The sequence below is a fragment of the Pteropus vampyrus genome, unplaced genomic scaffold, assembly GCF_000151845.1.
Source record: "Pteropus vampyrus isolate Shadow unplaced genomic scaffold, Pvam_2.0 Scaffold129, whole genome shotgun sequence".
NCBI classification, from domain to species: domain Eukaryota; kingdom Metazoa; phylum Chordata; class Mammalia; order Chiroptera; family Pteropodidae; genus Pteropus; species Pteropus vampyrus.
Genome location: NW_011888910.1, coordinates 4,122,512 through 4,144,049, shown reverse-complemented (window position 1 = coordinate 4,144,049; position 21,538 = coordinate 4,122,512). Strand labels below are relative to the sequence as shown.

Here is a 21,538-nt window from a genome sequence, read left to right as displayed (position 1 = left end):
AACTTTATTTGACTCTTTAATGCAACACCTCTTAGCAAATATATTTAGTTAGCATCAGATTTTATGAAAATAATGTTTTGTTATTACAGAAATATAAGTATCTCGCTGAAGATAGCAATATGTCTGTGCCATCTGAACCAAGCAGCCCCCAGAGCAGTACTCGTACACGGTCACCTTCTCCAGACGACATTCTGGAAAGGGTAGCTGCTGATGTTAAAGAGTATGAACGAGAAAATGTTGATACATTTGAGGCCTCAGTAAAAGCCAAGCATAATCTAATGACAGTTGAACAAAATAATGGTGAGTAAGTTAGATTTTTGTTTTGACCATGTTCTCTGAATTTTTAGCTCTATAACCTCAAAATGAGAGAGATTATTTTGGGATGGGGAAAGTGAAAGGGATTAGGAATATTGCTCCCGCTAAACTTATAGTAATATAATATTAAATGTATCCCAGTAAATGTTTTCTATAAATGGTTTTTTATTAGTTATATAACTGGAATAGTATACCGAATTCCCACTTATTCATTATCTTTTGTTCTCCTTGCTCTGGAATATTATTTTAAAGCAAATCATAGCTGTAATTTAATTTCATCTGTAAACATTTCAGTTTGTATCTTTGTTATATAGAGACTTAACAGTTGGTTTGAATCAAAATTCAAATAAGATGCAGATATTATGTGTGGGGTATATATATATATCCCTTAAGCCTTAATAGTTTTTTCCTCATCCTCCCCGCTCCTCTTGCCATTTATTTCTGAAGATACCAGATATGTGTCTTATAAACTGTTCTGATTTTGTCTGGCCGCATTGTGTCCTTTATTTCCTTTCTCCTCAGTATTAGTTTTAGAGACTTGAATAGATGAGGGTTTGATTTTTTTTTTTTTTTGGCAAAAAATTCTTTATAAATCATGGTGTAAAGCGTGTATTACATCAGGCAGTATGCGATATGTGGTTGTCCTAAGTTTTCCATTCTTCATTTACCCCAAAATGTAATTTGTACAGGAAAGGCAGGATAAATGCTTGATTATTTTCCTTTATTGACTGATTTTTAGCATAGAATATAGTTGGTGGCCCAGCAGCCTCCACAGATGACTTGTAAGAGTTCAGTCATTTTGTCGAGGTTTCAACTGGTATCATTTTGTACTTGTGTTTCAATCCATTGCTGTCATTTTTCTTATTGAAGCTCACATTGTTCTCTCTTCAGCTGAGGTGGGGAAGGAGCAGTCCTTCTTAGTTGGTTTCTAATGTCTTTTGACTCAAACCCTGCAGTATTTCATATAGCTTTTTACTTTCTATAGGTCAAGGTCAGCAAACTTTCTGTACAAGGTCAGATAGAAAATATTTTAGGCTTTTGTAATTATTTTAGACTTTTTCTTTGTTCCAACTACTGAACTCTGCTCTTGTAGTACAGAAGCTGCCACAGCCAGCATCGATAAATGAGCATGGCTGTGATCCCCAAACAACTGTATGGACACTGAAATTTGAATTTTATAAAATTTTCATGTGTCACAAATTATTCTTTATGTTTTTCCCCAGACCTATAAACATGTACAAATGATCCGTTCAAAAATAAGCAAGGGGCCAAATTTGGCCCAGACTATAGTTCGCTGACTTCTTTTCTATTACAGTAGGATATCACAGGCTCACCTTATATATATCTTGCCCCAGAACAGAATCAGCTATTGCTCCAAGGAATCCTAGTTCTATGTAATAGGAAACCTCATTTAGATATCACAAGGCACTTAGAGGTGCCCATTACTGCTCGGCCTTTTTAGTGGACAAGGCTGGGAAATACATACATTTCTGGAAAGGAATATTCGTTCATACTGATATTCCTGATTAAAATTTGAGATTATAGAGTTTTTATTAATTTCTTTGATTTTATATACCTTTTACAGTGAAAAATATGGTTCCAATAACATGATAACTCAGGTTATTACTTTGAAACTTTTATAACACCGAGTTCTCAGTATGATTATCAATTTTAAATCTACTGAATGCAGTTTGAAATTTAATGGTTCTTTTTGTTAGGCTGGATGCATTCCAGGGTTGTATAGTCACAAATATGTGTTGTAAAGTCATTTGAAATAATTCTCTGACTGGTTACATCACCAATTTGGTAGATTTAAGTTTATTTTCATTTGCTTTTGACTTAATTTTCTGCGTTTTTAAAAAGTATTGAAACATCTTTCACATGCATGTATTTGTATTCTACCTACACAGGCACACAAAAAAAGGCCTCAGTAAAAGCCAAGCACTATACACTCATCTGTATGAAAGTTCTTTATTCTTTGTTACATCTACACATACTATTCCAATGTAATGAAAGTGCCAGTTTAATCTGTCTTCTAGTGATGGGTACTTGATGTGTGTCCAGTTGTTGGCTGTTAATTGGAGTGTTACAGTAATATTGTGCATTAAGTCATTTTTTTATGCTTGCCACTTTCTTTAAGATGGTTTTCTAGAAGTGGGATAGCTGAGTCAGAAGAGTAAATGAACTTATAATTTTGTTATTTATTTCCAAATTCCTCTCTTTAATAGTTGTACAGTTTTTGCTGTCCCACAAGCAATGTCTTCAGTGCTTGTTTACCCAAAGGCTTGTTAACAGAATGTTGTCATAGTTTGGGATTTTTAGCTAGTCTCATAGAGAGATGGTATTTCATTGTAGTTTTAAGTTGCATTCTTTTTTTTTTGTTTTCTAGAAACTCTTCCAACTTTTTTTTTTGCCCATTTTTTTAATGGGGTTATTGGACTTTCTAGTAGAAAAATGTAGATCTATATCTATCAATAGTGGGGATATTAACCTTTTGAGACTTCATTTAGAAATACAATTTGGAAATGTAATTTTTTAAAGAGGAGTTTTTGTTTCAATACATAGTCATTGTTTAGCTATTGACAGATTAATTTAACATTGGCGAAAGAATTGATACTGGGTCTATCAACTTTATAAAACGGATAGCTTTATGTATCTTAAGTGTTATAAAGTGATTTTAAGCTGGGTTTTACTGAAAAACTAATGTACAAGAGGATAAAAGTTTGAATTGCTGTTAGTGATTTTCCATTGACTTATTATTTGTGCTTTAATTTATCTCTCTTAATTTTTCTAATATTAATGCTAATTTTCATTAAGGTTCATCTCAAAAGAAGCTGTTGGCACCTGATATGTTTACAGAATCTGATGATATGTTTGCCGCATATTTTGATGTAAGTAATTTCAAGTTATAAAAGCAACTTAAAAGTATAACATGTGTGTTTGCATGTGTGTATATATATATATAGAGAGAAAGTGAATTAATGTTAACATTTAGACAATCTGGGTGAGAGGTACCTAGAAACTGTACTAATTTTGCAACTTTTTTGAGTCTGAAATTAAGTACAGCAGAATAGTTTGAGAGCTTCATAAAAGTTAAACATCAAATAAAGTGTAGTTAACTTTTTTGTAACAACTTTTTTCTAGGATTTACAAACTAGTATGTGCGTGCATGTGTGTCGTGTGTTCACGGTAGTTAAGTGAGACAAGGTGATGACAGTAATTTCCAGGCTTTTATCAAAACAGAGTCCACTTTGGGCTTTTATGTTGTAGATAATGGAGAATTTACAGTTTGGAATCTAATAGAATTTGCTGAAGAGTTGGAAATGTTATGTGGAGTGTTAAGAAATTTTGGTCCTTTAGCCATTTTTATTAGTGCCTTTTCTGGAAAAAGTCTTAAAACTAATATTCAGAACTGTGAGGCCATTTTTATTATAAATTTAAGAGAACATGAAAGATAAAGAAGCTTTAGTAAGGAGTGGGGTGAAGGATAAATATGTATCAGGGAAATTAAAAATGGAATATGATAAGCAATTAGTCCCCTAAACCCAGCAGACATTGGTAATTGGTTTAAGTAAAGTGTTATGTATATGTTTGTGTATGTGTGTGTGTGTGTGTGTGTGTGTGTGTGTGTGTGTGTGTGTGCGCATGCATGCATATGTATACATATGTGCGCGTGTGTGTGTGTATTTATTTATATGCGTATGTATGTAGCCCTAGGAGCACCAAAAAAAAAAATGGGTTAAGAGAGTATGAAATAATTATTGAGCCATCATTTGTCTGGGTGATACTGAAGAATCTTCTGAGTATCATGGAGAGTGATGTGTAATAAAGACTATTCAGAAGTACCAGATACTCTATTTAAAGTTCCCACACAAACTCAACTAGTACAGCCAGTGATATTTCTTGCATATATGAGAAGAAAAGCAAAGGGTGTTACATGGACAAGGCAGTAAAAGAAATGTGAAAATTAGTAAGAGAGTTGGACACTGATTGTTAACCGAGTTCCCATAAATGATTTTTGTCCTCTATCAATAACTATGGAAAATCAGATGTAGTTTTGAGTTTTTGTTTTCATTTTTAATGCCCTAGTTCTATTCCTAAAAAATTTTAAAGATACTTTGTTAATTTTTTTCCTAAGCATTATTGTAATACAAGAGGCTTTAGTCATCATGTTTCATCTGTACTGCTTTTACATAAGTGATAGTAAGAGTTTATTTAATTTGGCATAAGTTGTTTTTCTTAAATTACAGTTGGTTACACCCATTTTTGTTTGAAAGAAAGTGCTTTAAATGTCTGTGATTAGCAGGTAAACAGCTTATATTGCCTCTTTAATTTCAGAGTGCTCGTCTTCGGGCTGCTGGCATTGGAAAAGATTTTAAAGAGAATCCCAACCTCAGGGATAATTGGACAGATGCAGAAGGCTATTATCGTAAGTTCACAATTCTTATTAATTTTGGAGTTTATTGTAACATTTTGTAAGAGTATGTTGCTTGATGCAATCACACATTGAAGAACTCTGAAAGCCACATCACAGTGCCATCACTTAAAAAGTGTGATACATCTAACACATCTAGCAGCTTCTGAGCCCATGTTGTATTCCAGTAAGTAGCCTAGAAGCATCACGAATTGAAGTGAGATAAAGACTTGATGTGCGATCTAAATCTATTCACAGTTATTTTCAGCCATGAGTTAATCCTCCAGAAGGAAGGGGTACGTCACTTGCTTGTCTTGATCTGAAACCAAGAAAAACATACAAGGAACTTGGGATACCAGTCGTGCAGTATTTATCATGTAGCGCTGTAGCTGGGAACACTTCCGTGAGCACATGTCTTCCCTATTCAATGTTAAAATCATCAGCGGTTGATAAGACAGCAGAAACTCTCCTTATAATGAGTGGAAGTGAGCATGCAACTTTAACTACATAGTGAAAGAGTTAACAATGGAAGCACAGCTTTGATTCATTGTGTTGTCTAGGAAACCAAAAACGCAGTAAAAATATGGCACATTTTTTAAGTGACTGCACTGGGTTTCCTATTTTTTGATTTATTCTATCCATCTTGTAATTTTGTTTGGTCAAAATTTTAATTCTTTAATTTACTTTTTTAGGTGTGAACATAGGTGAAGTACTAGATAAGCGCTACAATGTATATGGCTACACTGGTCAAGGTGTATTCAGTAATGTTGTACGAGCCAGAGATAATGCAAGAGCCAACCAAGAAGTGGCTGTAAAGATCATCAGAAACAATGAGCTCATGTAAGTCAGAAAAGTATGTGATAAAACTTAAATAAAACAGATATTCGCAAATAAACATTTTTAAATGTCGTTTTAAAATGTGTAACTATGTAAAATTGCAATTATAAAATGAAAGTAGCTCTTTTTGACTGGATTTTAAATTTATTACCATGTGTTATATGGGAAGTACTAGAACTATAGGTTGATTTATATTTAATTCATTTCAGTGTGTTTCAGTACCTACTATTTACACTAATATCAACTTAGACTCCTTCCTTCTACTGCTTGTCTCATGGCCATCTTTTGCTGTGAGTATCTTAAACTCAAGACCAGAGGTGAGAAATAAAAGGATCATATTGATTAGCTGCCCCTGAGCATAAGGTGGCCTACAAAAAGTGAAAACTGATTTAACAGATACTTCTGGGAATTAGTTGTATCTTTTATCTCTTTTTCCTTTAATAGAGGTAATTGTCATAATACATTCATATGTTTTAATACCTAATCTATACCACTTACTGAGCTTGTGTTAAAGTCAATTTACCATCTGTTTTGAAACACTAAAGAAATGTAGATTTATACTAAAGTCTCAGGCTGCACTAGGCTTAGAAAGTTATTTTTGTCTTGTTTTGATGGTGATCCCCAGCCTTTATTATAGACATAAAATCTTTTAAATATAGCTTATTGACAAATTATAACTAGAATTTCAGAGGATAACCAAATAGTAATATATGGTAAGACATTCCTTAATTAGACTCTTAAAGAAACTATGACTTGTATTCAGTGTGGTTCCACTTTTATTAAACATAATATTTATATCAAGTCTTGAACTAAAATGTGCAAGATTGATTTCCCTTCAAGCAAGATGCGTTTATTCCTCAGTGTTTCTGTTTTGTTGATTGGTTATTTTTGGAAATTAACCTCACGAAAATAGTTATTTGGTTAAGTATAAAGTTCTTATAAAGTATAAAGTGTTAGACCTGTCATTCCTCAACGGAATTATTATTACTACTTAAAAAAATACAACCTAATACTTAACATGTCACCTACGATACGTCAGACTGGAATTAGCAAATATATATTATTTAATTTTCCTAAATTTTGGTCGTATTTAATTTTGACCTAATTTTCTTTTTCATTTCAGGCAAAAAACTGGTTTAAAAGAACTAGAATTCTTGAAAAAACTTAATGATGCTGATCCTGATGACAAATTCCATTGTTTGCGGCTCTTCAGACACTTTTATCACAAACAGCATCTCTGTCTCGTATTTGAGCCCCTCAGGTACAGTGTCAGAACTTGTATATTTAGATAAATAGTATGACAAATTTCCTGGATATTTAATTTTTTTTTCATTTAGCTCTGGTTTTTATTCTTTAACTTCTGTTTAAAACCTGACTAATTGACAATTCTTAATGTGTAAATATTAATTGACTGTATATTATGTGCCAGGCACTAATTATTTTTGGCTTTCAGCTCAATAGAAAGATTCTCTGAAAATGAAATACTTCAAGAAAAGGTTAAGCCAGAATGAAAAGAAATAAGAATAGTGGAATTAGAAATAGGATTTTGATCTTCAATAGTATGCTTTCACTGTTAGACTTTCAAATGTAAAACCATTCTAAAATCAATATGAATTTTACCACTGCATATCTTTTCTTCTATTTATTTTGAAAATTGAGTTTTATTGGAAAATTTTGTTATATGCACACCATTTCATATGCTCTCATATCAGTGTAGAATAATTTATTGAATGTGGCAGGGGGATTCTTGAATACAACATACTCATTGTAATTTGTATTTTAGACTTCTTTTACTTTGTTTAAATGTATTTTGCCTTTTTTATTTCTATTTTGCATTTTAACCCTAAATTTTTTTTTTCTCTCCTAAAAGTATGAATTTACGAGAGGTGTTAAAAAAATATGGTAAGGATGTTGGTCTTCATATTAAAGCTGTAAGATCCTATAGTCAGCAGTTGTTCTTGGCATTGAAACTCCTTAAAAGATGCAATATCCTACATGCAGATATCAAGCCAGACAATATCCTGGTAAGTCAAACTATCAGGCCACCTTATACATCACGTATCTACTTACCAGTAATGTGAGATTACCACTGTATTATTCTAGAAATGACATCTTAGAAGAATAATTCACTATTATATTTATTTCCCATTATAAATGACTTTATCAATTTTTACTTTTTTGGAAATTGGGCTATGAAATTTTAAAGTATAATGAAAGTAGAAAAAGGCCACTGTCCCAATTTATTCTTTTTGCTTGATGGATTTAGAATACACACAGATCCCAAGAGTGCTTTAATGTACTAATGATGCACATCCTCTGGTATCTAAAAAAATGCACATGTTGCTGATTTGAAATAAGTGTTTATACTTTTTTGTTCTGTAATTTGTGTAGACTGATGGAGTTAAGGACATTTAAGGGAATTACCCTCTCAAACAGATATATGGAGTTGAGTTTAAAGGTGCCTAGGAGTAATTTTTTTTTCCTTTATTCTTTATTGCTTTAGAAATTGTGACATCTGGGAGCCCAAACACAGTAAAGCTCAGTTGTGGTTAGGTATTATATTGAAAGGCATCCCTTTCATGGTCTAGACCTCTCCTAACTAATGATTTCTCATGTGGTAGATGCAGATTTCACAGCGTTTATGATTTTGAAAGTTAGAAATATATATCATCATAGTGGGGTGATTAATGTGCACACACACTCCTTCCCTTCCTGGTCTCATTTCTTAATCCTGTTCTGTGGTATTTAGAGTTGCCATGTTTACAACTCAGGCAATTCCTGGTTCATCTTCCAGTAACATTTTCTGTACTTTTAAAAGATTAGGATCCCATTAAAGTATTTCCTTCCATGCTACCACATTAATAAAAAAACATTCCATTTTGGTATGTTTGGTCTGTGTTTGTAATATATGGCATATCTAATATAACTGGGATAGAGGAGCTGAGTAATTACAGTGAAATGGTAGGTAGAATTGTAGACTTGCCTAGTTCAATTTCAAAGTTGATTTTTACCTCAATTTTTTTTTTAAATGATGAGATATATCATCCGTATCAAAAACGTTTAAATAATGCAGTTTAAAGATAATTATACAGGGAACGTCTTTGTAACCACCGTGGAGGTTAAAGAATAAGACATTTGCCAGTATCTTAGAAGCTCTTGTTTTTAAAACTTCATTGAATTTCTGACATAGAATGTTCCTTCTTCCTGGAGAAGGAAAAAATAGACATCAGAGAGCACATGGAGCTGTTAAATGAAAATCCAAAACTTTTAGCTGAGGATTTCAGCCACCGCTGTTGTAAAAGTACCACATTCCTCATGAAGGAGCATAGCCAAACTAGTGCATGTAAGTGTAGCTATCCTGCTATTATTTAAGGCATTTAAGCCAGCCCAAGAGTTCCACTAGTAGATTGTAATTTTAAAATGGTCCTCGGGTTTACTCTGGGTATTGCAACCGCATTCTTAAGTACTCGAATGCAGTTTATACTTTTAAAAGCTTTGAAAGTGCTCTTCCTTTATATGTTTTCCTGATCCCCCAGATGAAGAGAATGATTATCGATGTGGCAGTTAAAAATCATTTCTATTATTAGCTTAATTCAGTCTATAACGGTGACCAAGCTTTATAATGTCCCAGTAGAGAATGCCTACGGCTATTTATTTAAAGTGTTATGTTTCTTTTGGGTGGAAACAGTAGGCCAAGTTTAAGTCCCAACTCGGAATTTGTGTGTGTCTCTTTTGAAGGGGGGAAGGGACTCTGGAATATGAATTATCTGCACTTGTTAATCCTGAACATGCTTCTGACTCATGAGTGGCAGCAGTCATGGGAGCAACTCCAGCCTTTCTCAGCAGATGTCACTGTTACTGTGTATGTTGAAGTATTTACAAAGGAAAAAAGAAACAAATGACTAATACAGAGTTCATGTTTTATCAGTTTTGCCAAATATAGTTAACATTTTCTTGACTAATACCTTCTTTATATTTAAAGGATTTTATAATTTTTAGACTTGAAGTGATAGCTAAATTTGGGATGGTCTGGCAGCTTCTGATGAAGAATTTTTATTCTGTTTTTGTCCAAATTTAATCTGAATCCTGCTTTCATTGCCATCATAATTTTCTGGCAACTGAAAGTTAATCTAAGTCTGATCCCTTATGAATGAACATTTTCATATTCCTTTAATTAGTAACTTGACTTTATTCAGGTATTCTGGGGATTTTTAGAAGATGCTTTGCTTCAGTGAAATTTTTCTCTTACTACCCCACCCTTTTCTAAATATCATTGGTTAAAATTAATTTTACTTTGTATTATCCCATATTTCCTCACTGGAAAAAGTTCTTTTACTAATTATAATAAAATATTTGGTAGCTCTTAATTTTTCATAATTAGGAAGTTGAGTCATAAAATAATTTAAAAAGGAATTTTTAATTGAGTAACTTTGTTCTCAGTATTGAAATAACTTCTCAAAGCCCATTATTTTTTATCTATTTGTCTTAATTATTCCTGACATGAATTAAACTTCCATGATAAAATGTTTTGCAGGTTAATGAATCAAAAACTATTTTAAAGCTCTGCGATTTTGGTTCGGCTTCACATGTTGCGGATAATGACATAACGCCTTATCTTGTCAGTAGATTTTATCGTGCTCCTGAAATCAGTAAGTTTTTTCAAATGTTCTTTTACCTGGGCCATCATATGTGCTGGAAACAGAATATTTAATGTCTAAGTACTGTTTTAATCGCACTTCAGCAGCTGCACGAGGTCATTCATGAGGAAGGGAACCATAGCACATTCATCCTCCTCAGTTGGAATGATCGTAGTTGTGACAGGAGTCTTGATCATGTCTGGCAAGAGTAGCAAAACAGTTGTGGAAAATCCTCGACTTTAGAAGACTGCTCTTGATTACTCAAGGTCTGATTATCAAATTTATGAATTGTGTGGGACCTTTATTTTTTTCTCTTCCTGTTGCCTTCGTGCAGGCTGGTTAGCACCTTTACCAAAGGTGAAATGAAAAAAAGAGAAGAAATGTTTTCTGCTCCTTCACTTCCTTTCCTACTCCCTCATTTTTTAAGGTTTTAAGTTGAAGAGTTTCTGTTAAGAATTAATGGGAAAGAACATGAAACTAATGCCAAAGTGAGGTGTTAAGATTGTGGTTATATACTTCAAGCTAAATAAATAAATGAAAATAAATAATAGTTGATTGTTTTTAATCATATATTAAAAATATTCACTTTGTTTTTAGTTATAGGTAAAAGCTATGACTATGGTATAGATATGTGGTCTGTAGGTTGTACCTTATATGAACTCTATACTGGAAAAATTTTATTTCCCGGCAAAACCAATAACCATATGTTGAAGCTCGCCATGGATCTCAAAGGAAAGATGCCAAATAAGGTAGGACATTAGTGTGAGCTTGTATTTTTTCAAGGTCTTAACAACAGTTTCCTATAAACTGATGGATTGCTAACACATATTCATCACTAGTGGCTCTAAAACAGTTTTAGAGAGGCAAGTACGTGGCTACTAAGATTCCTTTAGCTCTTTTCTCATTTCTGGTGTTCTAATCAGCCAAGAGCTATCAAAAGAAAGTAAGAACTCTTTTCCTTTTCCCCTTTAAAGTCTGTTTTTGTGTTTTTCTTTACCTTCTTGAATTAAGCAGACAGTAGGGGCCTAGAGTTTAGGGTAGAATTGGAATTGAGGAAAAGAGACTTGATGAACATAAATTTGTTAAGTATCATATATATGGATATATATATATATATATGTATATATGTATATATATGTGTATATATATGTATATATGTATGAATGACTGTTTCATGTGTCTATTCTTCCAGAAGCAACAATGTTCTTGAGAGCACACCCTTAATTGGTAACAGGACCAAACATGCTTGAGAGCTGGAATGATAAAAGGTGCAGGTCAGGTTAGTTAGTTGTAAGGAAGGGCTCAGTCATCAGAGAGGGAGTGGGAGAACATTGAAAGAGGAACTGGATGTCAGTCAGTTTATTAAAGATTGGAAGTTATTTGGGAAAGGAAGATACCAAGAAAATTTACTTGAAATGACATCTTTGTGACATAAAACTCACCCTTAATACTTTAGCTGTAATATCTGTTTGATTAACACAAAGCAAGAATTTTTAGGGATTTATAAAAATGTCTTGAGGGCCACATCTTAGACTTTTATGATTTCAGCTTATGTTGGACTTGTTTAGAATAAGTTACACAGAAATTAGCTATGTTGGTATTGATTTTAATAAGATTTAGCCTTTACCATTTTAGGACTATTAGAACATAATTTGTAAAATGTCATTAGCTTTCTTAACTGCTGAGAGACGCCACTTGTTTTAATAGTTTTCCCATCGAAGAACAAATGATTTTAAGTCTATGTTTAATTTCAGTTTGATACAGTGAAAGCACAATTTGATATCAGAATTGGTTTAAATCACTGCCCTGGAAAATATAATAATTTCATGTTAAATTGAGAAAACAAACCCAGAGAGATAAATATATATTACTTGTTATGGTTAAATTATTAGTAAGCCAGACTATTTCATAGTAGTTTTGTTTTGTTTTATTTCCAGATGATTAGGAAAGGCGTATTCAAAGACCAACATTTTGATCAAAACCTAAACTTCATGTACATAGAAGTTGATAAAGTAACAGAGAGGGTAAGTCTCTTTTTAGTGTGCTATATTAAATGATTATCTTATTAATGAATGAGCTGGGTCATATCATAGTAGGAGCTATAAATATTTTAAAACATTAAAAATAAATTATTTTTGGTGTTGGCCAATTCTGAATAAAATATATCAAGTTATGAAAAAGATGAAGAGATTTAAAAATGTGTAGTGTGAGTTTTTATTTATTTTAGTTTATATTTAGGCCCTCTCATCTTTGGATCACTTTTCTTGGTCTGGCCTCCCATCTAGCTTCCGTACAGCTGTCATAGTGACTTTAAAAACAAATCTGATCATGTTACTCTCTCTGCTTAAAAACCTATCATTCTGTTACCCTATAAGATAATATATTTAAATTTCTTAGAATGACAAACTAAGTCCTCAGTGATATGAACTCTGCCTTCTTCAACAGTTTCCCCTCTCTGTACTGTGTAAACCCTACCATTTGATAAATTAGCTAAAGGACATGCTCTTACAGACATCTGTGCCTGTGTTCACAGACCATCCTGACCTTATTTGCTTCCTGTACTTCCCTCACCCCCTAAAAAAAATGTATTCAGCTTTAAGCCTCAGATGAAATACACATTCTATATGAACCTTTCTAAAACCTCCAGGTGGAAGTAAGCACTTCTTTATTTTTGCTCCATTGTATTATGTGTCCCTAACTTTATCAGAGCACTTAATAACAATTCATGGTATCAGCTTGTGTACATGTCTGTCTATTCCCACTTCAGGGTAAGGAAAATACAGTTCAAATAGCAAGTACTTACTGTATTATTTTTAATTAATGTTTTTGAATTCTCAAATTTTAATTACTTAACTACATTTTAGAGTTCTTTTCTGTTGTCATTATGTTTACAAAATTACATTACAGAATGATTTTTTAAAAAAACTATCATAGCTAATTCAAGATTAACCTTTTTCATTTAAGTTTTTGGATTGCTTCTTGAAAAGACATGGAGAATAGAGGAAGCCACCTGAAAGTTTTAAATGAGTAGATGATAATACATTCTTATATATTAATATTTTGGTAGACTGAAAACAGTCTCATTTGTTATATGTGTTTGATTACTTTATTTAGAGATATATATTTTTTAAATTGTTTTTAGGAGAAAGTTACTGTCATGAGCACCATTAATCCAACTAAGGACCTGTTGGCTGACTTGATTGGGTGCCAGCGACTTCCTGAAGACCAACGTAAAAAAGTACATCAGCTAAAGGACTTGTTGGACCAGATTCTAATGTTGGACCCAGCTAAACGAATTAGCATCAACCAGGCCCTACAGCATGCCTTTATCCAGGAAAAAATTTAAGCGAGATGAAGAAGCTCCAAGGGTTTGAGTAATTAAATACAAAGACTGAAGAAATTTCACAGCAGTTTATTAATGTATATAAACTTATAAATATTTCTCCAGCAAATTTGAGAAAGCATGATATATTTGAATTAAAACCAAGGGTGATATTTCTTTTAGAAATGTTAGTTAATCTGTTTTGTGTCTTATGTGAAATTTCACTGTAGAACTGTTTTAACTGCCAAGACTGCACAAAATTACAGTGCTAATGTATATGGTTGCAGTTCACATAAAAGACAAAAGCATCTGTTATAAAATAAGTAGTAATTCTGGGTGGTTGATTTATTTTTAGCAGACTTGGCTTCATTTTGGTCTTCAGGTAAAATGGCCAGCATAAATGCTGTTTATATTCACGTTTTCCTAGGTATGTGTGTGCAGGCCACAGCAGCATGCCCTTGGTGTAGTCAGTGCCGAAGGGAGTCTGTTCCTTCTTGAGCCTGCCTGCAGGGATGGTCTCCTCTTTTAAGCAGGTTGTGTACAACATTCAGTACACTGAAGGTAAGCTAAACCATCAACATCACTGGTGTTTTGCGATGTTATTTTATTGGAGCAATTGACAAATGAGGGATATTAGCTTTGTGGCAGAATTCCCTGCATGTGTGATAACTGATCTTGTTTTATTTTTTGGCATTGCAACTGTGGCATAGTTACAATTTCTGTTCTGTTCATCACATTTAAAATTTGAAGAGTATGCGCTTGATGGATAGAGCGCCTTCAGTGTACTGTTTCTTATTAACTTAATTTTTTTTAATCAACTTGCTATAGACTTTATATACATTTTGTTAAATACAGTTCCTAGTGACATAGAAACAATGCATAGTTTTCATTTACTAACTACAGATGTTGAGGCATAATTCTGAAAGTCCTCATATTTAAAAGTTAGACAACATAATGAAATTTTTAACTATTTGTATGTCATTTTGAAAGTGTACTGCTTTATGGTAAAAGTGTTTTTCATTTGTTCATTGTTTTCATTATTTGTGATCATGTTGTCTTTCAATACAGGCATAAACCTTCCACTCTTGAACAAAGCAGCTGCTTTTTAAAAGCGGTAATTGCTTCTTTACCTTTTATTTCTTTTGTAAATGAAGCTTTTCTTTAAGAATGTGACTTTAAAGTGTTGTCTATTGCATAAAACAGTTGACACTCACTTACTGTAAAGTGAAGATTGTTCTACTGCATGTGAAGTGGACCATGCAGATTTCTGTATGTTCTCAGTATGCATCACTAGATAATAAAGTCTTTTGTGAACAAGGCATTTGTAGCCATTTTTAAAAATTTTTGTCTTCAGTGCTGGTAAGTCAGGTAAACCATAAATAGCTAAAAGCAACCTTTTGTTTCTCCCTTAAAGTCTTTAAAAGAATTATTTGCTAAAGATGTAAACCTAGCCAAAAGTTTATCATTTTATTAATTAGGTTCCTAATTATTTCATCAAAAAGTTCTACAAATATTGTCAGCTTTCAGTGTAGTGAGATAATTCCTGTAGGTTATAGGGTGTAATTCAGGATTTAACTAATGTTTCTGCTATTTTCTCACTTTTCCTTTTGATGGTGCGGAAAGAGAAAAAAGGAAAACGGGGCACAGGCCATTCAACGCCTTCTCCAAGGGGTCTGATTTGCTGAGACACCAGCTTCACCTTCTTAACAAGGTTATTTCTGACAGCATGTGTAGATAAACATTTAGCAACAGTTTAAAACAAAATCATGTAAATCCACTTGGTTTTGCAACACAAAGGAATTCGTATTTTTAACATGATAGAAGAGAATTTTCAAAAATTTAATCTTTTCTGTTTGGGTGGTAAAATTAATTCTTGTCTCCCTGAGGAATATGGAAAATAATCAGATTTTAGGGGTTCAAATAATATTTTTAAATTGTAAATGGGATTTTTTTATTCACCCAGGCACCTAATTACAACAAGCATGCACATTTTGGTGCATTCAAGAATGGAAAATCAGAATAGCAGCATTCTTCTGGTGGGTTTTGCTCCATTTAAAGACATGAAATGAACTACAGCCAGGAAGGTGATAGATGATATAATAAGCCAACTTTGAATCTACACCCCATCTCTTCACGGTCTAGATTTACTAAAATAAATACAAGATGGTGTTCATCTTCAGGTAGAGTGAAGCCTTGTAAATGAGGCATCACGGTGCAGCTTTCTACCTTAAATGAAACAGGTAGTGATTTTCCCACCATTATTTATTTTGGTGATAAATATGCTGCATATTCAAGACTTTTGTAGTTATTTTCACTCAGTAGTTAATATTTTGATGCTTCTGGTAATTTTCATGGCTTCATTTTATATAATTATTTAAGTAAGTTAACTTCCACTAGAAACAGTTCATCTTATGCCTTCAAAACTGTTACATATTCATTAAAAAACAAAGTTGCTTGTTACTTGTTCTTTGTGTTTTAGGTGCAGCTCAGTGGAAGATGATGACAACCAGAAGACATGAGCTAAGGTTTCTGTCCTATAAAAGATTTAAAAAAAAAAAAAAAAAAAAAAAATCCTCCATTTAATTTTTGTCTAATTTTTTAGTTTTCAGCATTATGATTTGGATTCCATTAATGTTTGGTACTTAGAATAGTAGTACTATTATAGTGTTCATTTGTAAAGTGCTTGTTTTATCATGCTTCCTGCCTCTCCCCCTTTTTCCCTCCCCTAAAATAAAAATAGTTTGTCAAATTTAGTGACGTAAAAGACTCTTGGATGGTGAGAGTCCACGTGTAACATGTGGTTTTCAGTTCCTAAAGGTTAGTAGGTTTTCAATTCCTAAAGGTCAGTTCCTAAAGGTTAGTAGGGAAACAGCAAACACCAAAATAGCATACATCAAAAAGTAGTCTTTCGTTTTAGGTATCTTATCTCCTTGGCAGATGCAAAAGAATAGAAACTGTAATTTTAAGAATGCTTCAACTCCTAAAATACTCTGTTCTCCAACTTGCCCTTTAGTAACTTTTCAACACATGTTGTAGTCATGGTCTTAAAGTAGACAAAATATTTAGTCATTGCCAGTTTTTAAGAGAAATGAGAGGTGATATACTGTAGATCCTTGATATTCCCAAATTAGGCATTCCTACATTGATCTATTTGACAGGAACCTTGTAAGCAATCATTATATATATGATGCTATTAGAATATGTAATTTTGCTGAGGCAGGAATTTGGAACTCTACAAGACCTCTGTGAGGTGTAGGACATTTAGCAAATAATCCTTTAAAAACCTGCATTCATGTTTCAGAGTAGCTGTGTAGTTTTCAAATAGAATATTTCTCATGAAGTTTTTGCTTTATTACACTTTGGCAAAAATGATATCGAGTGATTGTCAGACTTCAGGATTCATAAGTCTTAGGATATAGCTCTCAAAGATGTCGTAATTTCTATCGTTGAAGAGAATAGCTGAGATTTTAGAAAGCACATACATTTTAGATACTGTTCTAGATAGACCTTATTCTTGAAGGTTATCAGAAATTAGGTTGGAATTTTGAGGCTTTGAAAGGATAGAGCATCTTGTCATAAAATTTAAGATGGTCCCAGTATTTGTATTCACTCCTAAATTGTTACTGATATCCTGTTTTTTTATTCCCCAGTGCCTATCTCCTATCTTGTTCCACTGTACTTCCTTCTCTTAAAATAATTTTGCATTTTAAAATAATTTTTACTTTTTGTCATTATAGTTATCACTTTTTTTCCTAAAATACTCAGGATATTTTTACAATATAAAAAAATTTGTGTAATGTTTTATGGTATGTTGTAGAAGCAGTGAAATGTAATGTTAGATATGTATGATATATGCATTCCTTTTACTAAACTTGGATTTTATCATCTGTCATCATTTTGTAGCAGAACTGTAGCTACCTAGGTAGAAATAAAATCTCTGAAATAAAACAAAGGAATCATATCTGAATTTAGGCCAAACAATTAAGGAATGCCCTTTTAAATGTTGGAGATAAGAAAAAAAGCCAGAGATATTAAAATATGTAATTTCCTTCCCTTAGTTATAAAGACATTAGAAATTGGGCTTCCTAACGTATTTCTTTATTCATAGTATCCTAGTTCAAGCATATATTCAACATTAATTTTATCATTCTTCTCCTAGATGGAATATCTTCCTTATAGAAATGTTCACTATAAATTCATCTGTTTTTCACATGTCAATAATAAACAATTGAGTTTAAAAATGTTTTCCAGTTATTTTGATATCATGGCATCTTTAATTTTTCTTTTTCTTCTATGTGTAGGGTAAGGGACTGTTCTGAAGAATATTTCCATTTAGTGATCAAGATATGGAAGCTGAAATCTGAAAATACTCTGTATTCTAATTATTGTATTATTTGTTGTAACTTGCATTTTAGTAGTAATATTCCTAATCGACTTATTGGGAAAACAATAAAATATTCATCTTGTTACTATATTGTCTCTTGATTTTTCTTTTGCTTGAGTTTGGTATTTTACATTGAATTTTAAAGATACCATTTCTTACCTGATTTTTCTTACATGCTGTTTCACTGATGATGTTCACTTTAGAAAGTATTCTGTGCTAAAATATGATTGAGAACTGCTGGGTGAAATTAAAGTTAAATACCCTAAAAGTTCTCAGAAGACATCTTATGTGCTGTGTGAATCTCAGTGAAGGGGAAAGGTATGGAGGGAAGTTTACAAATTATTTGGCAGAATCTGCCCTTTCACTGAACCTGCAGCTTGGAAATAGCCAATTTAGTATGATCATCCTTTCAAACATCAAATCATTTTCTAAGCAACTAAGTGCAGAACACACACCAAAAGGTGTTGTATTCTTCTTACAAGTATTTCTAATTTGGTTTTCCTGGTAGTAGATGCATAATAAGCAATGAGATAACTCCCTTTTCTCTAATGATTTAAATAAATTGGTTGAATGCAGATGGGGAGGCCTGACTCATCTACCCACTCCATTTTCATCTCAAAGAAGTTTCTTCAGCTTTTAAAAACTGAATACTTAGGAGGGACAGTTGAGTCATGTGAATCTTTGGCATATGGAAAGCAGGATTGGAGAATGGAAGGTCAGAGTGTCTGGCTTTGTAGAATATGCTCCGCTCCACTTAGCTGGAACTACCTACCACTGAGAGACCAGTAGACCCTAGTTTAGTCGAATCTTGATTTTTGTAAGAAATGGGCCAAATTGCAGTGTTTCTGGATAGCCTTATAAAGGGCCCCGATTGTAGTTTTCTACTTGGGCTGGCAGAAGATTAGAGCTATATAATCATCTAAAGTATTTAGAGTATCGGTTTGGGAGGCTGTTGCTGCAGACTGATGAGAAAGAATCTACCTTGGTTAAGATCCAAAAAGGAGCTAGAAAAGGTCAATACTGGAGAGCTAAACATGGGTATTTATGAATAAGCCAAGTTTTTCCTGAACAGAATTACTTTATATTTCTTGTACACTTTGCCAAATGTCTGATGGCACCCTAAATAAAGTAGCCTGATTGTTTCCAGTAAGAAATTTGCCCTCACCTATCAGTTACTACCCTCCCCACCCTGAAATGCACACATTCAAAAGGACCAAAGCAATTCTTTAGTGCAGCAATCAACTTCATGGAATTTCTGACAGACTGATCCCTTATTACCTCTATCTCCAAAACGCTCCTTCCTACCTCCTGTTTCCCATCTCGCATGCCCACTCCCACTCGTAATCTTACTGAAAACCTGGATTTGTATCTTCATTACTCCATTCCATACCTGGTGCCTGGCACATGCCTTGCAAAAAGTAGGACATGAGTTGTTACTCAGAAATCTGGCTATGGAGCCAGTGCTTGTAACTGCTGTGTCATGCGTAACAATCGTCAGTGATGGATAAAGCCCATTCCTGAAATACTTTGAAAGGTACTACATGCCAGGCAATGATTGTTCAGGATACAGTGGTGAGCAAATCAGTCATGTCCATTCCTGAAGGTTTTACAAATAAAAGTTACATAATTATAGCCCTAGGATGAGGAGATAAAATACCAACACATGAAGAAGGTAGAAATGAGAATGGGTACAAAGGGCAGGTAAATGAGGTGCAGGACTCAAGTTAGAACTGTTAAGAATGAGAATGAAGATAGTTGATAGGGGAAACAAAAGATTATTGCCAATTAGAATTGAGTGAAATTTTTGTAACCTATGAAAGGGATGTTATACCACTTTGGATAATGACACTAATTGTACAGGATTTAGGTAAAATTCTATTAATAACAAGGGGTCCTGCACAGTTAAGTTTACTTTCTATTGTTGTGTTGATATAGTTCCAGAAAATTCCTTGAAAATTAACCTAAAAACTTAGGCATACTCTTTTTGACCCCTGCCTCTGAAAATTATTTGAGCCTTACTCTCTTACTACAGATAGAATAGAGAACACTTAAAGTACAGTTGCTCTCAACATTTATTTGAATTCTTTAATTCATCTCCTCCATCCCTAAGTCAAATATTCCATCTTATTGTGGGAGACATCCCTAAGTCAAACCCAATATTGACTGGATTTACATGTAGGGTAAGGGAATGAGGAGAGGGCTTTTACTTTTCATTTTTAACTTGCAGTAATATTCGAAGTTTAAATCGTGTGGCTTTATTTTAATGTTAAGAAAAACTACTTTGAGGTCACTTCATAGATTGTATAAATGCCTAAACACTATATTGTACACCTGAAACTAAAATAATACTGAATGTCAACTCTAATTGAAAAAATTTTAAAAGATGGAGGAGGTGAAGTGGAATAAGAGTTTCAAATTTCCAAATTTCAAAGTCATGGGAATGTAATATACAGCATAGGGAATATAGTTAATAATGTTGTGATGGCCTTGTATGGTGTCAGATGGTTGTTGGACTTGTGATCACTTCTTTAGGTATATAAATGTTAAATAACTATGGTGTACACTTAAAACTAATATAGTATGTTAGCTATATTTTAATATAAATCTTTTTAAAAAACCTTTGAATTCACCAACCATTCACTAAAACCAAAGCATACTATCCCCCAAAATATCCAAACCGATCAAGGCATGTTACATTCAGTTTTTCCTTTACAATGTTTTTCAAAGTGTGATCTGAGAACCACCTTCATTAAAAGTACTCGAGCCCCACTCCCAAAGATTCCGTTTCTGTAAGCCTGCAATGGAACCTACTTTTTTGTTTTCCTGATTCTTATGTGCAGTAAGCATCAATCAGATTTGTTTCCTTTTTCACCAGTTAATGAGTTAAACTTTAGCTTAGTTTAAGATTCAACTAACCAGGGTTAAGACTTCTAGCAATGAAGAGCCTTGGGAAAAAAAAATTCCATTAACATGAGATCTGGCTGCTCTGTAGACAGTGACCTCTTCCCATTTTTCCTTGGACATCTCAAAACAATTAGATCTGAGTGGAAGAGGGTTATTCCATGCCTAAATCTATAGTTAGGCCCCAGAGAAAATTGATCTTGCTTTCAAATGACAAAGGACCTGGAAAATGATAAGTTTCTAAGGATTCATAGGAGGATTTTGAGGATCTGGTAAATAAATTAAAGGAGCAACTTTAGCTTCTAGTGGCCTAATACCCAACGGATAGGTCAAAATGACAAACAAAAGAGATTTGTGGAATTGGGAAAGGAAAGAAAAAAGGTAACAGAGTAGGAAGAACTAAAAAAAAAAAAAAAAAAATCACCTATAGAGGTAACCGATGTGTGTATAATAATAGAACACAAAAAAATAGCAGCAATGTCAATTATACCATTTATTGATGATGGAATTATACTGGAAAACAATCACAAAAAAAGAAAGAACAATCTTTTGAAAAGAATAGTTTACTAAGTGAAACATTTTGAAACACAACATGCAAAAGATTGTCAAATATGTCAGTATGGAAGCCCTTGGATTGATATATAGATATCTCAGCAGTGATTTCCATAAGTTCCACTCCACATCAATTCAAGTAATTTGTGTGTGTGTATGTGTGTGTGTGTGTATGT

At 33.1% G+C, this 21,538-nt stretch overlaps 1 protein-coding gene across 19 annotated transcripts in view; it reads left to right on the top strand.

Moving 5' to 3' along the window:
- PRPF4B (pre-mRNA processing factor 4B) overlaps window positions 1–17,994 on the top strand; it is a 33,701-nt gene extending 15,707 nt beyond the window's left edge. Inside the window, exons 6-21 of one of the 19 annotated variants that reach the window (XR_002782037.1) lie at window positions 90–300; window positions 3,133–3,206; window positions 4,654–4,744; window positions 5,422–5,569; window positions 6,690–6,827; window positions 7,437–7,590; window positions 10,101–10,215; window positions 10,801–10,952; window positions 12,141–12,227; window positions 13,346–13,623; window positions 13,953–14,086; window positions 14,594–14,639; window positions 15,149–15,236; window positions 15,489–15,561; window positions 16,005–16,050; window positions 17,827–17,856. Coding sequence is in view for 2 of the 19 variants with exons in the window: in XM_011367052.2 (XP_011365354.1) it covers window positions 90–300; window positions 3,133–3,206; window positions 4,654–4,744; window positions 5,422–5,569; window positions 6,690–6,827; window positions 7,437–7,590; window positions 10,101–10,215; window positions 10,801–10,952; window positions 12,141–12,227; window positions 13,346–13,549 (1,374 nt within the window). In the remaining 17 variants the exon portion in view is untranslated. Of the gene's footprint in view, window positions 1–89; window positions 301–3,132; window positions 3,207–4,653; window positions 4,745–5,421; window positions 5,570–6,689; window positions 6,828–7,436; window positions 7,591–9,304; window positions 9,429–10,100; window positions 10,216–10,307; window positions 10,718–10,800; window positions 10,953–12,140; window positions 12,228–13,345; window positions 14,847–15,148; window positions 16,275–17,826 lie in introns of those variants that run through there. The other 18 variants (XR_002782038.1, XR_002782040.1, XR_002782033.1 and 15 more) reach the window with 18 other exon arrangements.
- The last annotated feature ends 3,544 nt before the right edge of the window (window positions 17,995–21,538 follow it).